This window comes from Heterodontus francisci, chromosome 2 (assembly GCF_036365525.1).
Source record: "Heterodontus francisci isolate sHetFra1 chromosome 2, sHetFra1.hap1, whole genome shotgun sequence".
Classification (NCBI taxonomy): Eukaryota; Metazoa; Chordata; class Chondrichthyes; order Heterodontiformes; family Heterodontidae; genus Heterodontus; species Heterodontus francisci.
The window spans coordinates 69,665,793-69,685,973 of NC_090372.1; the positions used below are offsets into that span (position 1 = coordinate 69,665,793).

The window sequence follows — 20,181 nt, forward strand, 5'->3', positions numbered from 1 at the left end:
CCTATCTGTCCTCCTCTCCATTTTTAAAAAGTTCTTCAAAAACTCGGCTCCACTCGACACCAGCATTCATTTCCATGTCTATCTAGGAAGTACCTTGGGACCTCATGTAACTGATGCTCACAAATTAAAATTATTGCTGAGGTTGTCTACTGTAATTATTCTGTTCTACAAGGACACAGATGAGGATTATCCATACAAAGTTACATCACAAATACTGTAAATGGAAATGATTTAATTGCTAGAAAGTTATAAATGATTGTGTTGGAATCTTTCTGCTAGTTCTGCTACAAAGTACACACAGATCAGTTTTTTGTCTTTCTGTTTTTTGTCTCCCATAAAATACTACTGTAGGTGTGTCTTTTTTGGAGTGAACAATCAAATACTTTCATTACTTTCATGTTAATGTACCTTTAGCGGTAAAACTTCCTTGTTAATGGAGAAGAAGGAAGCCATAGCCTTAGTCCAGGAGCAGATTCCTGCTACATTGCCACAGACTCTCTTGGCTGTTTCAATATTGTAATCTGTCATTTCAAAGTAGGGCTGAAGTAAATCGACAACTTCTTCATTAATTGTGTCTTTGGGAAATTGCTAGGGATAAAATAACATGATTAGGCATTTATGTGGAATAATTTTAATTGTAGTCTCAAATATGGTTGTGAATTTTTACACAACATAAAATCTAACTTCAAACTAAAAATATGATTTCTTCCAGCATGGAAATATAATTCATTTATCTTGCTATACTCTCAGTCTTTGAGTGCAATTTTAGTAACCTGTATAATGTATATTTTTGAAAATATACTTAAAAGCTGCAGAAATATTATGCTAAATGACAAGCTTAATTTACAGAAGGGACATTCAAGGCACAGAACTTTTGACTTTATTGAATTTTTAATACATTTTCTGCAGCCGCAGTAATGAAGTCTTCGTACTTCCACTGACACGTGAAGTCAACTGCATTAACTCTATATCAGAAGTAGTGAAGCATGGACAGGGTGGAGTGCATGGTGGTGGTGGGTCAGGAAGAGGAGGAAAATACAATTCCTGTTGATCTATATATACATCATAATATCAACAGTGGCTTTGGAATATCTACAGCGCAGTCTGTCCTGAACTCCCAACCAAAAGACAATTTAGCCGTGAGGAAAATGTTTAAAAGAAAACAAGAGCATATTCTCATATTCCTGTATACTATAATAAGCAAAGAAGGCCAAGTCAAAAGTAGAATACTAATTTTGAACTTCAATTATTGCTAAGACCAAAACATATTTAACTGTGGATTCATAATTGACAATTTGTGTAATTAAACCCGCAATTCTCTGATCATATGCAGCAGGTGCCATCACCAGTTTATGCTTGGAAAATTACATACGTTTTGTGTACAATTTATAATTTTACACAGAAAATCCAGAAAACACAATCAAATAATGTTTTATCCAGATAAGAAAGAAAGACTTGGCTATGGGGCGGGGGGAATATGCGCGGGGGTTGGGATGTTGTTATTGGTGGTGGTGGTTTTCCCAGGCCCTTGGTGGTGGGTTTGGAGGTGGGGAAGGGGGCGGCGGGCCAGAAAAATTTGGAAAGAATGCAGCCTGTTTGCCAGCATGTTGCCACCTCGGGCTGCTTTCCCAGGGGCATGTTGGTGGAGTAGAGGTGGGAAGGCAACTGAAGTCATTGAGACATTAAGAGATTTTGCCAGTGGAATCCCTCTTTGCCGACAGTGGAGCAGTCTCACGCTGTGTCTCCAACCTGGCAGTTTGGAGAAAGGGACAGCACAGAGGGAGGGCTGGTTCAGTGAAACTGAGAAGTGTGAAGGCTTTGATCAGTTGCACTGAACAGCTGCAGAAATGGCCAGGCTGTGAGGCTGCATTGCAAAGCACTCCTTCTTTCACAGAGTGCTATCACTGCTTGACAGGCGAGTGCCAAGTGCCTAGAAGGCACTGCAACTGACCAACACTTCACTCACCCTCAGCTACACTTCCCTGCTGCCAACCTTCACAGCAGCAAGGGAGCAGCTTATTCAGCTATACCAACCCCTTCTGCTGCATTCTCCACTGCACCAGAAGCAGCACCAGCTGCCTTCTCCACAGCAACATGTCCCTTCATAGGGCAGAGGGAATGGGCACCAAGATCCCAACGGACAGTCTGCATGCAGAGGACCAACTCACTTGACATGTGCAAGTACCGTTTCCTCAGGAGGCTCAGGTTCTCACAGCAGGTCAGTGCCAACAACATGGTACAAGTCTGCCTTCCCAGTGGACTAGGCCCCCTTGTACTGCCAGTGCCTGACAAGATGCCTGTAATTTGAGGCCCAACCTCCTGCCTTCACAACCTTGTGTTTCTGACTCTTGCTGAGTTGTGAGATCTCTTCTTCTACAAGGAGAGAAAGCAAGGAGGTGGGAGTGTTAGGAATAGCTTGTTGTCCTTCACTCCTCTGGACACATTTGTGTATAGTGACGGTGAAGCATGGGTACGAGGGGGAAATAGGCTGAGGGTGGGTGCGAGTGTAGGCTGTTCAGATGGGCCTGTGTAGTGCCTAGAGAGAGAGAAATGTGTGGAACTGCAAGCTGTGTTCACCTGAGGTGTACTGTGCAGGAGAATGCTGGGCAAGTCTGAATGTGCGGTTTGGCACCTGGCAGTGTTGTGCCATTCACCTGCCATGCCCTCCTGAGGTCCTGTGTCCTCTTGATGCACTTTCTCCAGGTTAAAGGGGCCACACTGCTGCTTCTGACTTCCTCAGCCACTTCTATCCATGCCTGCTTGTTTGTAGAAGCTGAGAAGAGCTCACCTTGCTGCAGCCCCTCATTCCAACTCCAGCATTCCCAGGTCTCTTCACCATTCCTGTAGGTGCTGCAGCCTTCTCTGACACAGAGTGGTCCCTTTAATTAGAAATCCTTCCTCTGACAAAATGGCCACATCATCCTGCCCGCCCTCCCTAATTGGTCGAGGAGCCCGGAGGCAGGCTCTTAATTGGTAAAGAAAATAATCCTGACATCCGGAAAAAAACCTAAGTGAGAAGTATCAGCCCTTGATGTTTATAAATAATTTGGCTACCTGGAGATTTTGCAGAAAGTTTCCTGCGGTCATGAGCTTCAGAGACTCTTGCCAGGAAGGCATGGTGCAGCTCCTCTCAACGTCAATTTTCACTGGGTTTACTTTCCGTTGGAATAGCAGTAGTACGCAGTCCATGATGCGCATGATGAGGTGAGGTGGTCTACCCAACGTACGGACAGTGGCAATATCAGCTGGTTTAATGGTCTGTATATAAAAAAAATTAATGCTATATGTAAATGTAAAACAATAAATGGATCAACTAAAGAAAACAGGCAAACACTTTTGTAGCTGTCTTCACAGTAGAAGACACAAATAGCACCCCAAGAATAGCAGAAAATCAAGAGGTAAAAGGAAGGGAGGAACTTAAAACAATCACTGTCACTAGAGAAAAACTACTAGTAAAACGAATGGAACTAAAGGCTGACAGGTGCCCTGGACCTGATGGCCTTCATCCTAGGGTCTTGAAAGCAGTGGCTGCAGAGATAGTGGATACACTGGTTGTAATCTTCAAAAATTCCCTTGATTCTGGAAGGTCCCAGTGGAGTGGAAAACTACAAACGTAGCACCTCTATTCAAGAAAGGAGAGAGACAGAAAACAGGAAACTATAGACCAGTTAGCCTAACATCTGTCATTGGGAAAATGCTAGAATCCATTACTAAGGATGTAGTAGCAGGATATTTAGAAAGTCATAATACAATCTGGCAGTCAGCATGGTTTTATGAAAGGGAAATAGTGTTCAACAAATTTATTAAAGTTATTTGAGGATGTAACAAACAGGGTGGATATAGGGGAACCAGTAGATGTAGCAGATGTAGATGAACCAGAGATGAGGAGAATTTCTTTCTCTCAGAGGGTTGTGCGACTTTGGAATTCTCTGCCTCAGAAGGTGGTGGAGGCGGGGTCATCGAATATTTTTAAGGTCGAGGTAGATAGATTCTTGTTAGGCAAGGGAATCAAGGGTTATCGGGGGTAGATGGGAGTGTGGAATTCAAAATACAAGTAGATTAGTCATGATTTTATTGAATGGCAGAGCAGGCTCGAGGGGCCGAATGGCCTATTTCTGCTCCTAATTCATATGTTTGTATTTGGATTCCCAAAAGGCATTCGATAAGGTGCCACATAAAAGGTTACTAGACAAGTTAAGAGCTCATGGCATTGGGGTTAATATATTAGCATGGTTAGAAGATTGGCTAACAGGAAACAGAGTTGGGATAAATGGGGCATTTTCAGGTTGGCAAATTGTAACTAGTGGAATGCCACAGGGATCAGTGCTGGGATCTCAACTATTTACAATCCATATTAATGACTTGGATGAAGGGACCGAGTGTATTGTAGCCACATTTGCGGACAATACAAAGATAGGTAGTAAAGCAAGTTGTGAGGAGGATACAAAGAATCTGCAAAGGGAAATAGACAAGTTAAATCAGTGGGCAAAAATTTGGCAGATGGAGTATAATGTGGGAAAATGTGAGGTTATCCACTTTGGTGGGAAGAATAGAAAAGCAGAATATTATTTAAGTGGAGAGAAACTGCAGAATGCTGCGGTACAGAGGGATCTGGGTGTCTTCGTACATGAATCACAAAAAATTAACATGCAGGTACAGGAAATAATTAGGAAGGCAAATAGAATATTGGCATTTATTGCAGGGGGGTTGGAATATAAAAGTAGGGATGTCTTGCTTCAATTGTACAGGGCATTGGTGAGACCGCACCTAGAGTACTTTGTACAGTTTTGGTCTCCTTACTTAAGGAGGGACTGGGTAGCTCAGGTGGCTAGATGGCTAGCGAATGGTTCAGATCACCAGCTAACACAGGTTCAGCTCCCCTTCTGATCTGATGAAGGCAATGGGAAACCACCTCATATACCCACTTCCTTAGTCATGGTCATCTCTCCTGGGTGGAGAAAAAGAGCAGGGAACCTGCCCTTGGGCAGACCACCACACGGCACTTAAGGAGGGATATACTTGCTTTGGAAGCAGATTTAAAGCTGTTTTAAACCAACTACATCTCATGTTTTTCTCCAGTTTTCAATCACTCACTAATTTTTTTTAAAATCTGCAATTTGCTTCAAGATACTGACTAAACGTTCAAAATATTGTAAGAAAAAAAGATTGAATTAAGGCTGTTGAAGAATTAGTATTTCTGGCCTGATTCCGGGGATGAAGGGTTTGTCTTATAAGGAAAAGTTGTGCAGATTGGGCATATACTCATTGGAGTTTAGAAGAATAAGAGGTGATCTTATCAAAACATACAAGATTCTGAGGGGGCTTGACAGGGTCTATGTTAAGAGGATGTTTCTCCTCATGGGGGAATCTAGGATTTGAAGGCACAGTTTCAAAATAAGGGGTCTCCCTTTTAAGACGGAGATCAGGAGGATTTCTTCTCTTCAATGAGTCGTTAATCTTTGGAATTTCTTCCCCAGAGAGCAGTGGAGGCTGGGCCATTCAGTGTATTCAAGGCTGAGTTAGACAGATTTTTGATCAACAAAGGAGTCAAGGATTATGAGGGGAGGCGGAAAGTGGAGTTAAGGCCACAATCAGATCAGCCATCATCTACTGAATGGCCTACTCCTACTCCTATTTCTTATGATCATATGATTTTATCTAACAGGCACGCCGAAGCCATGTAATTAATCTAGGCTCCAACTTAAATTTTGTTTGGTTCCAGGGCTGTTCAATTACTGCAAGGCTATGAAGTCCAACTTATAGAAAGCCAAGTTCCTCAACATTTTTAATATGATGTCACTTAGCTGGCCTGTACCCATCTTCCTACCATTTCCTTCCTAACTTGCAAATAATACACTGCTGGAAGCTCTATAAATGATATTGTGAATAACAGTAACTGTATGTAACAACAAGGCAGCTCCAATTACTAGACTAAAAGTGTAAGGGTATTCAGATTAAATATTTTCAAAGCAAAGAACAGGCATCATCCACTCTATATTTGCTGGATAATCATTCTGCATTCTTGGCCTGTGATATACTATAGTTGTGCTCCCAACATGGAGCTGGCCTAACAGGAACACATGGTAAAGTACAGGAATTCAGTTATGTAGGTCAGCTGGTCCCTTAGGTTATCTGTCCTTTAATTCGATGGATGGAAAATCTTGAGTCAAACACTGCCCCCTGTTCAAATTTCTGATATATGCTCCCAGAGGGCAAAGCTCTGCACAGGGTAAAATCATAAAGTCCACCCCACAGGGTCTTCCTATGGCTCAGCGTCCCTTAAACTAATCTAAACATTTGCCAACTAAACACATGTAAACATTTTTTTCCAGAGGATTGGTACATTGATTGCCTGCATCAAATTAAACCGAGATTACACAGAAATCATCAGTTATCTGAATTATTTCACTTTGATGCTTTGTTCAATATTTAATTAATAGAGTAATATGTTTACTTAATCATCGAGGACATTTGCCAACCGCAGAAGCCACTGACTTAAAAGAATCATGGCAGGTTACATGAAATTAATCTTTAGATTGTTGGCAGATGCAGAAACCTCCTTACTTCCTGAGCTGTCTAGTTGTGTGAAGATTCCAGCTCACATGAAAGGTTATTGGGGGTAGGCAGGAATGCGGAGTTGAGGTTACAATCAGATCAGCCATGATCTTATTGAATGGCGGAGCAGGCTCAAAGGCCAATGTGGCCTAATCCTGCTCCTAATGCGTATGTTCGTCTGCTGCATATATATTTTTGTTGCTCTCCTTAACTATAGTCTATTATTTCAAAATAATTTTTAAAATCACTTTGTTATACGAAGTAGCTTGCTAATGCTTCAATTTTACTATCAATTCAAAATTCATTGAATTTGTGGACTGAGTCCGAAAACAAGCAGCTCTCACATGAACTGTTTTTTTCAAAATATTCTAATAATGAATATTGATGTTTCTAAAGTGTCTGGTCTCTGCCATCTTTGTTGAAAGAGCATTGTCTGCACACAAAAAAAAATTGGAGGATGGGAATAAAAGGTGGAAAATCCACGCACCATTTTCATCTGTGCACATTGTGAACTAGTAGTAACAAATATGTCCCAATGTAATTCCTTTGACCAGTGTCAGAGATGTTAATTTTGCTGAGTTCATGTGCATATGCTAACTCAATATTTCAGCCAGTCTCAACATACAACATCACTGATAAAGTTACTCAGCCCATCCTGCTGCAAGGAATGGACAGAGGCCCTTTGCCACTTAGTAGACAACTTAGCAGAAAATCATGAGTGCTTTGATCACAATTTTCCATCCAGTGACAATTACAATATTTCCCATAAGCTCCCTGCTGCTTATGAGACCCAGCAATGATGCAGGGCCTCAGATTGTACTAACAGTCCATGTGGCATCTGCAGTTTAAATGCTCTTTTAATGCAACTGTTTCTATTAAACAGAGAATGAATCTGAACAAATGCCCTTCTGAAACAAATATTCCGAATATCAAAGATAACAACAAGAGGTGATTTTTCTTACCTGTAGAGCTGCTTCAGCCTCCTCCAGGGCAGGTTTTGCAGCTTCCAACTTTTCTTCTGCAATGGCCTTGTCTGCTGATATACTGTCTACAATGGCCTGAGCTTTGTCCTTTACCTTTTGAACTTCCACCTTTACTTTTTCAGAAGCTTGTGCTTTCACAGTCACTTCTTTTAAAACCTGAAACGGGAATAAAATATACAAGATGAATTCAAAGAGCTATCAAGATTAAGGTGAAAACAAATACAGATAGCAAACTGAAAATGACCAGAAGTAATCTGGTTTCGATCAATTTGGTGACGACCCAAATTTTCCCTAATTTGGTTGAACCAGATTTGGTCTATTCCTTTTAAATAAAATGCAGTACTCAAAAACTTAAAGACAAACTGCATTATTGGAACTATGAGGAGAATTTCCTCCGAAAGTTACGTGTAGCAACATTTTATAGATATTGGATAGATTTCCTATGCTCTGTATTTCTTGCAAAATCATTAATGTATTCCTACTTCAGAAAGGATGTGAATGGCGAGATTACAAGAGATTTGCTAAAATGCTACCGAACAGGAGGTTAAAAGGAACTGTGACAGAGCTTTTCAAAATTATGAACAGGGAAAAAAAACTATTTCTACTCGTCAGTGCATAAGTAACAAGAAGCCATATATTTAAGATCATTATCAAAAGAATAAAAGGAATAGTTTGGAGACACATTAGGACTGATTTTAAATGCTGGTGGGAAACATTAATAAGACCTTATTGAAGTACAGTCTGCCACACTGTGAGCTCCACACTATAGAAAGGATATTTAGGCTTTAGTAAAACTACAATGCAGATTTATTAGGCTGTTATCTGGTATGAAAAAAAGACAAATATTAAGAAAGATCTGAGAATCTGGGTCTTTTACAAGGTGATCTGATAAAAACTGTTTAAAATGATAAAAGGATAGGTAGTTTTTCCAGCAGTCGACAGGTCACAGATGTAAGTTTAAATGTAAGAGAGTTAGAACAGAGAACAAGAGAAACCTCTTTACACAGCACGTTCTGAATTGTGGAAATTACTTCTAGGGTTAGTGGCTAAGGCAAAAACTATGCCAACATTCAAGATTAAGGTAAAAGAAAGTATGGGAACAGGACGGTCGAGCTGGATTTTGTGCCAGTGGGGCTCCCGGCAGCTGGCCAAAAACGCAGGGGTAGCCCTGCCTTGACTTTTCCAAGCCCCCCAGCACGATCTTGCATTGATCTGGCACTTAAGTGGCCGTCCCTTTAAAGACGGGGATCCTACCTCCAAGAGCCGAAGCCAATCACAGGGCCGGAGCTCAGCAGCATCAACAGCGCCACCAGGAGTGCTGGCCACAGTTGGTACTGCAGAGTTCTTGGACCCAGGCCCAGTGCTGGAGACCTGGACCTCAGGTAAGTGAGGCGGGGTCACTGGAGCCAGTCCGGAAGGCTCTGGCGAAGGGGAGGGGTGTTGAGAAGGTGGCATAGTGCAGAGGGAGTAGGTTTGAGGGAGGTGTATTTTTCCTGGCGGGGTTCTCTGTGGGCCACAGATTGCCCACGGAGGAAGGACCCTCCACGTCCCCAAGCCTGCAGGGAGGGCGCCTCATATTACTGGGCAACCTCCCTATGTGGCAGAATTGCAGAGATGCCCCCCATGGCTGGTTAAATCCCAGCAGTGTAGTTGGGGGTGGGGGTGGGGGTGGGGGGAGAAGAGGCGGTTAAGTGGCCATTGATAGGCCACCTAAGGGCTTCAATTGGCCTCTGGGTGGGAAGGCCACTGTTAGCCTACTCCAGCCCTGACAAAATTGCTTGGCAACAGGGAAGCGACGGGCCCTCTGCCCCCTGCCTCCCGTTACAATTCTATGGACCCCTCCCTCCTCTGAACCTGCCTCGGCCGGGGGGGGCCTGGCCCATAAAATTCAGTCCTTCGAAGTGTGATCTGGACAATTTGCTTATGTGGGAAGTAAAAGTATGTTTAGTAAGAAGCCATGTCTAAACGGGCTTGTCCTTTATTTTTATAACTGTATGCAAGCATCAATCAAACTGATTGAGCATGATAAAAGTCACTTGGCAAAGTATTCTCTATGTTTTGTCTATAGTGGAACAAAACAGCTTACAATGGAACAAACAACACCTTGCCTAGTATTAAGTCAGGCTGCCTTCAGAAAGATTAAAGGAGTACACAGGGGTAGAGTTTAACTTTCACCTGGAAGTAGCGAATTAGCTGCCCATTAACCACCCTGCCCAATTTTCCTTTCCATTGACTTCAAAAATTTGGAACGTATAATGGGCACTATCGCCAGTTTTCCACCCTGTGGTGAAAGCTAAATCTGGTCCAGATCACAAGGGAGTATTGTTGTTACAATCCTAGATCCTGTGCTAGCAAACAGAGGGCAGTGGGAGTTAACTACTGTAAAAAAAAAAGCAGGTGACTAGGCAGCTTAGGGAGCCTAAGTAGGTACCTGCAGTAGAGATGAATTCATAATAATCACATTTGCACAGCTTATACCTGAAATCACATTGTAAAAATCTCTTTTCATGCTTCCCCACTCATAATGTCTCACAACTGTTTTCTGTCTGTCATAGTGCATTGTGCATACTGTAATCCCAAAGAAGAGATGTGAAAATGATGATTACCATGATGGACTCTCTCTCACACACATACACGGGGCTTAATTTTATGCTCACTGTGGGGTCCTGATGACAAGCCGTAAAGCCGGGGGTGACCCCATCTTGGTCCTTTGCAGGACCCTGGAGCTGCACTTTAAGGGGGTCAGGCAACTATTTAGTTGCCTTCAAGGCTACCGTCCCTTGAAAGGATGGCCACCTGCCCCCAGGAGTTGCCGGCCAATTGCAGCTCAGCAGTCTCAGCGGCGCCACCAGGAGTGGTGGCCACTGCTGGGACTGCACCTGGAAGAATAGGATGCCATCGAAGGATGCTGCCTTCCCAACCAGGTGTGTGGTGTCTGGGGGGGCACTGGGGCTAGTTAGGCAGGCCCAATGAGGGCGGGGAGGGGCGTGGGTTGATGAAGGGCAGGTTACTGCATGGGCAGCCATTACTCGGGGGGGGGCCCAACGTGGGCCAAAGAGTGCCTGAGGAGGAGGGCCCACCCCCAAACTTGGAAGGAGGCTATCAGGCTGGTAAAATGCCAGCGATAGCAGGAAGAGGCCCGTAGTTGGCCACTTAAGTGGCTCAATTGGCCTCTGGGCAGGTGGGCCATCTCCACCTTCCTCACTGCTAGTAAAATGGCATGGTGGTGGGAAGACAGTCGGCACTCCACTCCCCTGCCTTCCCTTGCCATTTTAAAGGCCCCACCACCACGTCCCAGCCTGTCCATGGAATTCATTTCTGCTTGTTGGCATGATGTAGGCTATTGCTATGTTAGTTATTATAATTTCATAGCAGAAGGGTGAAAACTACAACTCCCATGTGGTGTTTCCTATACGTGCTGAGAATTTGTCAAGAGCTGTAAATAGCTGAAGAACTGAAGCTTTGGAAAATGAAGGATCAGACCTTATAAACAGGGATGGGCCTGTGAAAGACAAATTTCTTAGAAGAAGCACAAAAGAAGTGACAAATTCTAGGAATATTATTTTAAGACAAATACATACCATATCAGCCTTTTCATTGGCTACTTGTAGTTCTCTCTCTTTCACCTCCAGTTCTTTACTTAGTGCAGCCACTGATTCCGAGGCCTCCTTTAATTTTTCTAGGCCAGTATTCATTCTATAGAAAAAAAAATCTCAATTTGAATATCACATTTCGAAAAAGTAGGAGGAGTTGCAGATGTGGTTTTGTACTTGTAAAAGGTAAAAGGAGTTGTTTGGCAAAGCATCTTCCTTCAATACTTTATGAAATAAGTTAAATAAACTTCAATATTATGTTTGAATTAATTATGCACTGCTTTCTGTTTTACAATTTTATGAGTTATTCTGTATAGTTTAGGAATTATGTATTTTAGGAATACTGCTTAAAAATTATTTTAGCAACATTGTTCAATGGCCTATAAATGCATAAGTAGATAATAAAAACAAGAAATGCTGGAAATACTCAGCAGGTCTGGCAGCATCTGTGGAGAGAGAAGCAGAGTTAATGTTTCAGGTCAGTGACCCTTCATCAGAACTGGCAGATATTAGAAATGTAAAAGATTTTAAGCAAGTAAAGCGGAGGTGGGGCAAGAGATAACAAAAGAGGTGTTGATAGGACAAGGTCACAGAATAGCTCACCAGAAGGTCATGCAGCAAAGGCAAACAATATGTTAATGGTGTGCTGAAGGACAAAGCATTAGTACAGATAGGGTGTTAATGGACTGAAAACTGAACACCTTCAAGCACATACATGAAAAAAACAGTGGGTAGACATAGTAGAAACAAACTGAACAAACTAAAAAAAAATAAACACAAAAAAGAAAAGAAAAAAGAAAAAATAACTAAAGATAAAAGTAAATTGGGGGGCTCGTCATGCTCTGAAATGACTGAACTCAATGTTCAGTCTGGCAGGCTGTAGCGTGCCTAATCGGTAAATGAGATGCTGTTCCTCGAGCTTGTGTTGATGTTCACTGGAATACTGCAGCAATCCCAGGACAGAGATGTGAGCATGAGAGCAGGGGGGTGAGTTGAAATGGCCAGCAACCGGAAACTCAGGGTCATGCTTTCGGACTGAGTGGAGATGTTCCGCAAAGCGGTCACCCAGTCTGTGTTTGGTCTCCCCAATGTAGAGGAGACCACATTGTGAGCAGCGAATACAGTATATTACATTGAAGGAAGTACAAGTAAATCGCTGCTTCGCCTGAAAGGACTGTTTGGGGCCTTGGATAGTGAGGAGAGAGGAGATAAATGGGTAGGTATTACACCTCCAACGATTGCAGAGGAAGGTGCTGTGGGAAGGGGACAAGGTGGTGGGGGTAATGGAGAAGTGGACCAGGGTGTCGCGGAGGGAACGATCCCTTTGGATGCTGACAGGGGAAGGGAGGGGAAGATGCCTTTGGTGGTGGCATCACGCTGGAGGTGGCAGAAATGGCAGAGGATGATCCTTTGGATAGGGAGGCTGACGGGGGGGGGGGGGGGGGAGTGAGGACAAGGAGACCCCTGTCACGTTTCTGGAAGGGAGGAGAAGGAGTGAGGGTAGAGGTGCGGGAAATGGGCCGGACACGGTTGAGGGCCATGTCAACCACAGTGGGGGGGGGGGGGGGGGAATCCTTTGGTTGAGGAAAATGGAACACATATCAGAAGCGCTGTCATGGAAGGTTGCATCATCAGAGCAGATGCATTGGAGACGGAGAAACTGGGATAATGGAATGGAGTCCTTACAAGAGGCAGGGTGTGAAGAAGTGTAGTCAAGGTAGCTGTGGGAGTCGGTGGGCTTATAATGAATACGAGTGGACAGCCTATCCCCAGAGATGGAGATAGAGAAGTCGAGGAAGGGAAGTGTCAGAGATGGACCATGTAAAGGTGAGAGAAGGGTGGAAATTAGAAGCAAAGTTGATAAAGTTTTCCAGTTCAGGGCGGGAACAGGATATGCCAGTCATTAATGTACCGGAAAAAGAGTTGGGGGACGGGGCCTGAGTAGGAATGGAACAAGGAATGTTTGACATATCCCACAAAAAGACAGGCATAACTAGGACCCATGCAGGTACCCATAGCAACACCTTTTACTTGAAGGAAGTGAGTGGAGTTGAAGGAGAAGTTGTTCAATGTGAGAACAAGTTCAGCCAGGCGGAGGAGGATGGTGGTGGATGGGGACTGGTTGAGCCTCTCTTCAAGAAAGAAGTGGAGAGCCCTCAAACCATCCTGCTGGGGGATGGAGGTGTAGAGTGATTGGACGTCCATAGTGAAGAGGAGGCGGTTGGGACCAGGAAACTGGAAATTGTCAAAATGACGTAGGGCGTCAGAAGAGTCACAGATTTAGGAGGGAAGAGACTGGACCAACGGAGAAAAGATCGAGTCAAGATAGGAAGAAATAAGTTCAGTGAGGCAGGAACAGGCTGAAACAATGGGTCTGCCGCGACAGTCCTGTTTGTGGATTTTGGGAAGGAGGTAGAAGCGGGTTGTCCGGGGTTGTGGGACTATGAGGTGTGAAGCTGTAGAGGGAAGATCTCCAGAGGAAATGAGGTCAGTGACAGTCGCTTGATGTTCAGTGGTGGGGTCATGGTCCAGGGGGAAGTGGGAAGAAGTGTCTGAGAGTTGGTGCTCAGCCTTGTCCTATCAACACCTTCTCTTTTGTTATCTCTTGCCCCACCCCCGCTTTACTTGCTTAAAATCTTTCACATTTCTTATATCTGCTAGTTCTGAAGATGAGTCACTGACCTGAAACATTAACTCTGCTTCTACTCCACAGATGCTGCCAGACCTGCTGAGTATTTCCAGCGTGACTTGTTTGTATTTCAGATTTCCAGCATCCACAGTATTTTGCTTTTATTATAGTAGATGATAATACCGTTTCCTCTTGATTTTGAGGTCAATAATTTAATGTTAGGATGGTCTATAATTTCAGGGCAAACGAGAAGTAGAATAAGACACAGTGGTAATGTAATGTTTGTAATGAGTACAGTTGTGACAGGAATGAAGCCAAGAAATTTTTTGTTTGGAAGGAAGGTCAACTGTTTGTGGATTGTGCACCTTAAAAAAATCCTTATTCAAAAAAGGATGTAAGGATAAACCTAGCAACTACAGGCCAGTCAGTTCAACCTTGGTGGTGGGAAAGCTTTCAGTGACGATAATCCGGGACAAAATTAGCAGTCACTTGGAAAAGTGCAGATAAATTAGGAAAGTCAGCATGGATTTGTTAAAAGGCAAATTGTGCTTAACGAATTTGACTGAGTTTTTGAAGAGGTAACAGAAATGCTTGGGGTAGAATTTTATGTTCTCCCCCATGGTGGGTTTGAAGGCTGGGAGAACATAAAATCGGGTGGGATGGTGGCAGAGGGAACACCACCACCATCCCGCCCCTGCCGAAATTTAGTCTGTGATGGGAAGACCTGTAAACAGCCTTCCCTTCCTGCCACCCTTAACTGGGTAATTAACCCCCAATTAAGGGCCACTTCCCGCTGGAGCTGCAATTACCTGTGCGCGTGCGGGCTGCTTCCCGGCTCAGGGTGGGGTATCGGGGGGTGGGGGGGGGAATGGTTCGGGTGGTGCCTCGTTCAAAGGCACTTACTGCCTGAATGAGGGACCCACAACGGGGATGGGAGGGGGCCTGCTGAGGGCCACCCCCCTGCCCTTGTTTCTGACCCCCGCCCCCTCCCCACTCACCCGCGACCCCCACTACATGAGACACCTCCCACCCTGACCTACCTTAAGCTTGATTCCAGCGCCACTCCATGGTGTCTGGTTGCGGCAGCTACCGCAACAGACACAGCCTTTGCGGTCACCCTGCAGCTGCCGGCCTCTGATTGGCGGGAAGCTCAGCAAGGCCTGGATTTCTGGTGACAGGGTCCTAAATCCTATGGAAGAGACGCCGCTGTCCAGTTAAGTGCCTGATTGGCACTAAATTTGGCAGACCTTCCGGAAAAGAGACAACGTGGAGATCTCATGGTCGGTTTCCCCCAACATTGAGACTTCCACCAACAGCATAAAATTCCCCCCTAGATGAGGGTAATGCAGTAGGTGTGGACTTCCTAAAGGCATTTGATAAAGTGACACATAATAAACTTGCCAGCAAAGCTGAAGCCCATGGAACGAAAGGGACAGTGGCAGCATGGATAAGAAGTTGGCTGAGTGACAGCAAACAGACAGTCGTGGTGAATAGTTGTTTTTGGGGACTGGAGGAAGTTATGCAGTGGGGTTCCCGAGTGGACGGTACTAGGTCCATTGCTTTTCTTGATATATGTTAATAAACTCGACTTGGGTATTTAGTGAGTCTGTTTGGAGTGGGAATAGAGGCATGGGGACTGGAGAATAGCGTCGGATGCGTCCGCCCAGAAATCTGACGTCGGTTCCAGATTTAGTCAGTGGCAGGCAAGCTCCAAGGTGGTGCTGCCGCCCCGACACAATGGGATTGCCATTTAAATTGTAAGTGGACGACGAGCGGCCCTCACGTGCCTTTGGATTCCTGGCCATTGAAAGGTGGCGGTACCAAGGCAAAGCCTCAGTGCTGCAACGGTAGGCAGCCATGACCAGCATTGGATAGGGGAAGATGGAGGAGCGGTGGCCATTGTTGGCCTGCAGTGCTGTGCACTCTCCATGGGTGGACTTGGTCTCAGGTGGCAGTACCAGGTGGGCTTGGTCTCAGGTGGTCGGCACGGGTGACCGTACTATCGGGTAGTCGCCACGGGTGGCCATACCGCTGGGTCACCTGCCCAGGTAGCCATATTACTGAGGGAAATAAGGGTGGAAATCGCAGAGGCACTTGCCATAATTTTTCAGTCTTCCTTAGACCCGGGGTGGTGCCAGAGGACTGGAGAATTGCAAACGTTATACCCTTGTTCAAAAAAGGGTGTAAAGATCAGCCCAGCAACTACAGGCCAGTCAGTTTAACTTTGGTGGTGGGAAAACTTCATGAAAAAATAATTCGGGACAAAATCAATAGTCAAATGAACAAATGCATGTTAATTAAGGAAAGTCAGCATGTATTTCTTAAGGGAAAATCATGTTTAACTAACTTGCTGGAGTTTTTTGAGGAGGTAACAGAGAGGGTTGATGAGAGCAATGCTGTTGATGTGACGTACATGGACTTTCAAAAGGCATTTGATACAGTGCCACACAACAGACTTGTGAGCAAACCTGTAGCTCATGGAATAAAAGGGACGATAGCAACATGGATACAAAATTGGCTGAGTCACAGGAAACAAAGAGTAGTGGTTAATGGATGTTTTTTGGGCTGGAGGAAGGTTTGCAGTGGAGTTCCCCAGGGGTCAGTGTTGAGACCCTTGATTTTCCTGATTTATGTTAAAGACCTAGACCTTGGTGGACAAGGCACAATTTCAAAGTTTGCAGATGATACGAAACTTGGAAGCATTGTGAACTGTGAGGAGGATAGTGTAGAACTTCAAAAGGACATAGACAAGTTGGTGGAATGGGCAGACAGGTGGCAGATGAAGTTCAATGCAGAGAAATGTGAAGTGATTCATTTTGGTAGGAAGAACATGGAAAGACAATATAGAATAAAGGATACAATTCTAAAGGGGGTGCAGGAGCAGAGGGACCTGGGTGTATACGTGCATAAGTCATTGAAGGTGGCAGGACAGGTTGAGCGAGCAGTTAACAAAGCATACAGTATCTGGGCTTTATTAATAAGGGCATAGAGTACAAGAGCAAGGAAGTTATGTTGAACTTGTATAAAACACTAGTTCAGCCTCAGCTGGAGTACTGCATCCAATTCTGGGTGCCGCACTTGAGGAAAGACATGAGGGCATTGGAGAGAGTACAGAAAAGATTCATGAGAATGGTTCCAAGGATGAGGAATTTCAGTTATGAAGATAGATTGGAGAAGTTAGGATTGTTTTCCTTGGAGAAGGCTGAGAGGTGATTTGATAGAGGTATTCAAAATCATGAGGGGTCTGGACAGAGTAGATAAAGAGAAACAGTTCCCACTCATGAAAGGATCAAGAACGAGAGGACACAGATTTAAAGTATCTGGAAGGGAAGCAAAAATGACATGAGGAAAAACTTCACGCATTGAGTGGTTAAGGTCTGGAATGCACTGCCTGACAGTGTGGTGGAGGCAGGTTCAATTGAAGCATTCAAAAGCGAATTAGACAGTTATATGAAAAGGAAGAATGTTTGGGACTACAGGGAGAAGGCAGGGGAATGGAATTGAGGGTGGTGCTCTTTCAGAGAGTCGGTGCAAACATGATGGGCCGAATGGCCTCCTTCTGTCCTGTAATAATTCTGTTATTCTGTGGTATTGCTGGGTGAGAGGGTTCAGTGGCCGTACTTACGGGTGAGACAGTTGGCAACCTTGTCTCTGAAAAGACAGTGCTCTGGAGGCTAACTGCTCACCCGGCATGGGTCTCATACACTCTGGGCCGAATTTTACAGACCCCCTGACGTCAGAGGTCATGGCGGGGAGGCTGGAAAATGCCTCCGGGAGAGGCCCGCCACAGACCTCAACACTGGGAAGGTTGGGCCCCATATTGGAGCAGGGCTGAGGCCTCGTGGCAGCCCCCCCACTGCTCAGATCAAAATTTAAATATGTTAATTTATTTAAATAAATGAATTAATTACTTACCCACTTCCACTGTCAGTCCCGGTGTGATATTGGTGCTGCTGGCCAGCACTCCTGCACCTTCGGATCTCTGTCCGGGATCTGAGGCAGAACACTGGTGAGGATGGGGGAGTAGGTAAGTTTTGAGGGTGGGGGTGGGGGAGAGGGGTCAAACTTATCTGATTGGTCTAGGGGGTGGTGGGAAGGAGTAAAGTTTAAAGAGGCAATGGTCAGGAGCACGAGTATGTGTTTTGTGGGGGAGAGGGCAAGTAATGAATTTGATGGTCATTGGGGAGGTTGCTGGGAGAGGTTCAGGATAACCTTATTTAATTTTTAAAATATCCTTTGAATAATTACATTAAATTTCAGGGCTCGAAGCCCTTTAAAAATAGCGTTGGCGCCATTTTCGAGTGCTTCTATGTGGTGTGACCCCTGTAATAGCAGCTGGGCTGGAGACAGGCTGCTGATCAGGCTGTCCCTTGGCCTGGGATGAATTTGACGGGCGATCTCTGGCTGCCTGAGACCTGGAGAACCCCGGTTGCATGAGGGTTTCCTGCACTGGTGCAGGACCCTCCTCAGGCGTCGCGGCTACTGGAGCTGGGCTCACTGGTGGAGGGGCTGAGGAGCCAGTGGCCACAATCAGAGTGTCCTGAGGGGGAACACCAGATATGGAGGTCAACCTCTTCTCCTCCTTTTCAAGGATCACTTGAACCTCCCTGCTCACCAGAGAAGGACGAGGAGATGGAGAAGACTCCAGGCACCTCATCCTTCTCTCGCCTTGCCACTGCTGCGTTGAGTTCAGGGCCAAGGCGATGGTGTGCAGGTCTTGTGTATCTGTGGGATCTGGCACTCCATGAAGGTTGCCAACCTCTCGATGGAGGAAGCCATGTGCTCACACATGTGAGACATGGCAGCACTCATGGCATGGATGGCTGCCTCCATCGTCCGCTCATGGTTGTGCATGGCCTCTGGCATCTCCACCAGATGTTCCCTTACTACTCTCTGCAACTCAAGCATTCCCTTTGCTGTTGAGCAAGAGGCTCGTCATTAGCCTGGGGCTCAGCAGTCTCAGTCTCAGCCAGCTGCTCGGGAGTATGTGGTGCTCTCACCAGCTTGTGAGCCTAATTCTAAAGCCAAGCGCAAACCCACCAAGGTGAACATATCTGCGCTGGTGGAAGGTACAGGAGAATCATGTAATGGGTCTTCCTCTGACTGTCCTCCTCAGAGGTTGACTGCTATCCCCTTTTGATGGAGTCTCCTGCAGGCGCCAACCTGCATGAGACAACACAAACATATGTGGGTAAGGCTGTGCAGATCTCTTCATGATATACATTTGTGTGATGTGGATCCCCAGAAGTGTGCTGGACGTGGACTGAAGACAATCCTCACTTTCTTGCACAGAGACTCAAGTCTCACCATCCGCTATTGAGCGGCCGCCCTGGTCCCTGCTAACTCTAGTGCTTCGTTCTCAGCTGCAGAGAGAGGCCGTACGTCTGGAATTCCTCTGCCAGTCTGCAAGGCCTCCCTGTGGTTATGGGCCCACTTGTCGTACAAGTGGAAAGAAGGAAATAGCAGTAATACTGCGCAGGAAGAGCTACGGGGTACGTTGTGCTAGTGGCAGCCTCTTGTCCCCTGTTGGGGTTCCCTAGACAGCTCATCCCCACATCAGCTCTCAGGGGAGTTATTGGGAGTGAGCTTTGTAAGCTAGTGGCCTGTAGCCGAGATGCAGCCATTCAGCTGGCAGGATGTGATGATGCCTAACCCCCTTTGCCAGCGCCTTTGTGGTGCCTACCCCACCCCCCCCCAGGTCTTGCTGCCTCCTGCGTAACCACATGCAATCCCAAAAAGGAGAGATGTGGAGTAGTCACCTTGGCAAAACGAAGAAGGTTGTTGACTCTCTTCCTGCACTGCACCCAGGTTTCGGTGGGTGACCCCACGGCTGCTTTCCTCCTCCGCGATCTCCATCCAGGCTTGCTTGGTCAGGTGCGAGGACCTCTTCTTGCCATCGCTGAGGAAGAGGAGCTCCCACTTTTCCCTTGCAGCCTGGGGGAGAATCTCCAGGGAGGCATCGCTAAACTGTGGGGTCACCTGGTGTCTTGCCTCTGCCATACTGCAGCGTCCTTGTCGGGGGAGAGGTCGAGGGGGGAGGGCAATCCAAGAGTCACTCCAGCACCAGTTTCAGTAGCAAATAACAAATGACACAAAGGCATCAATGAAAGCAAGGCTGGCAGCGCTTTAAACATGGTGCCAGTACCTGCTCCGGAGTCATCCAATGCCACATGTGGCACCTTGAATGCCGCCCCCATCACAGAATTGGTCGGGCTCAATGCCTTTATTATTATAATTGGCTGCTGGCCGCGTAACTGCTAGTGGACCATCCACACGCGTGACGCGCAGGGAAGGTGCTCACTCCTGGGTCTGCCACTGGAACCTGCGACAGGAACAGTAAATCCAGCCCTGGGTACGCAGTGCACAATTTCAAAATTTGCAGGTGATACAAAATTGGAAGTGATAGATTTTACGAGGACAT

General features: G+C 45.6%; 1 protein-coding gene across 4 annotated transcripts in view; it reads right to left on the reverse strand.

Moving 5' to 3' along the window:
- The window catches only part of dnah5 (dynein, axonemal, heavy chain 5), a 610,401-nt gene that overhangs the window by 206,099 nt on the left and 384,121 nt on the right, over positions 1 to 20,181 (reverse strand). For all 4 annotated transcript variants that reach the window (XM_068058833.1, XM_068058843.1, XM_068058824.1 and 1 more), the window contains 4 exons: positions 11,120 to 11,234; positions 7,518 to 7,694; positions 3,055 to 3,258; positions 409 to 588 (listed from right to left, as the gene is read on the reverse strand). In XM_068058833.1, coding sequence (XP_067914934.1) covers positions 409 to 588; positions 3,055 to 3,258; positions 7,518 to 7,694; positions 11,120 to 11,234 — 676 coding nt within the window. The remainder of the gene's footprint in view (positions 1 to 408; positions 589 to 3,054; positions 3,259 to 7,517; positions 7,695 to 11,119; positions 11,235 to 20,181) is intronic.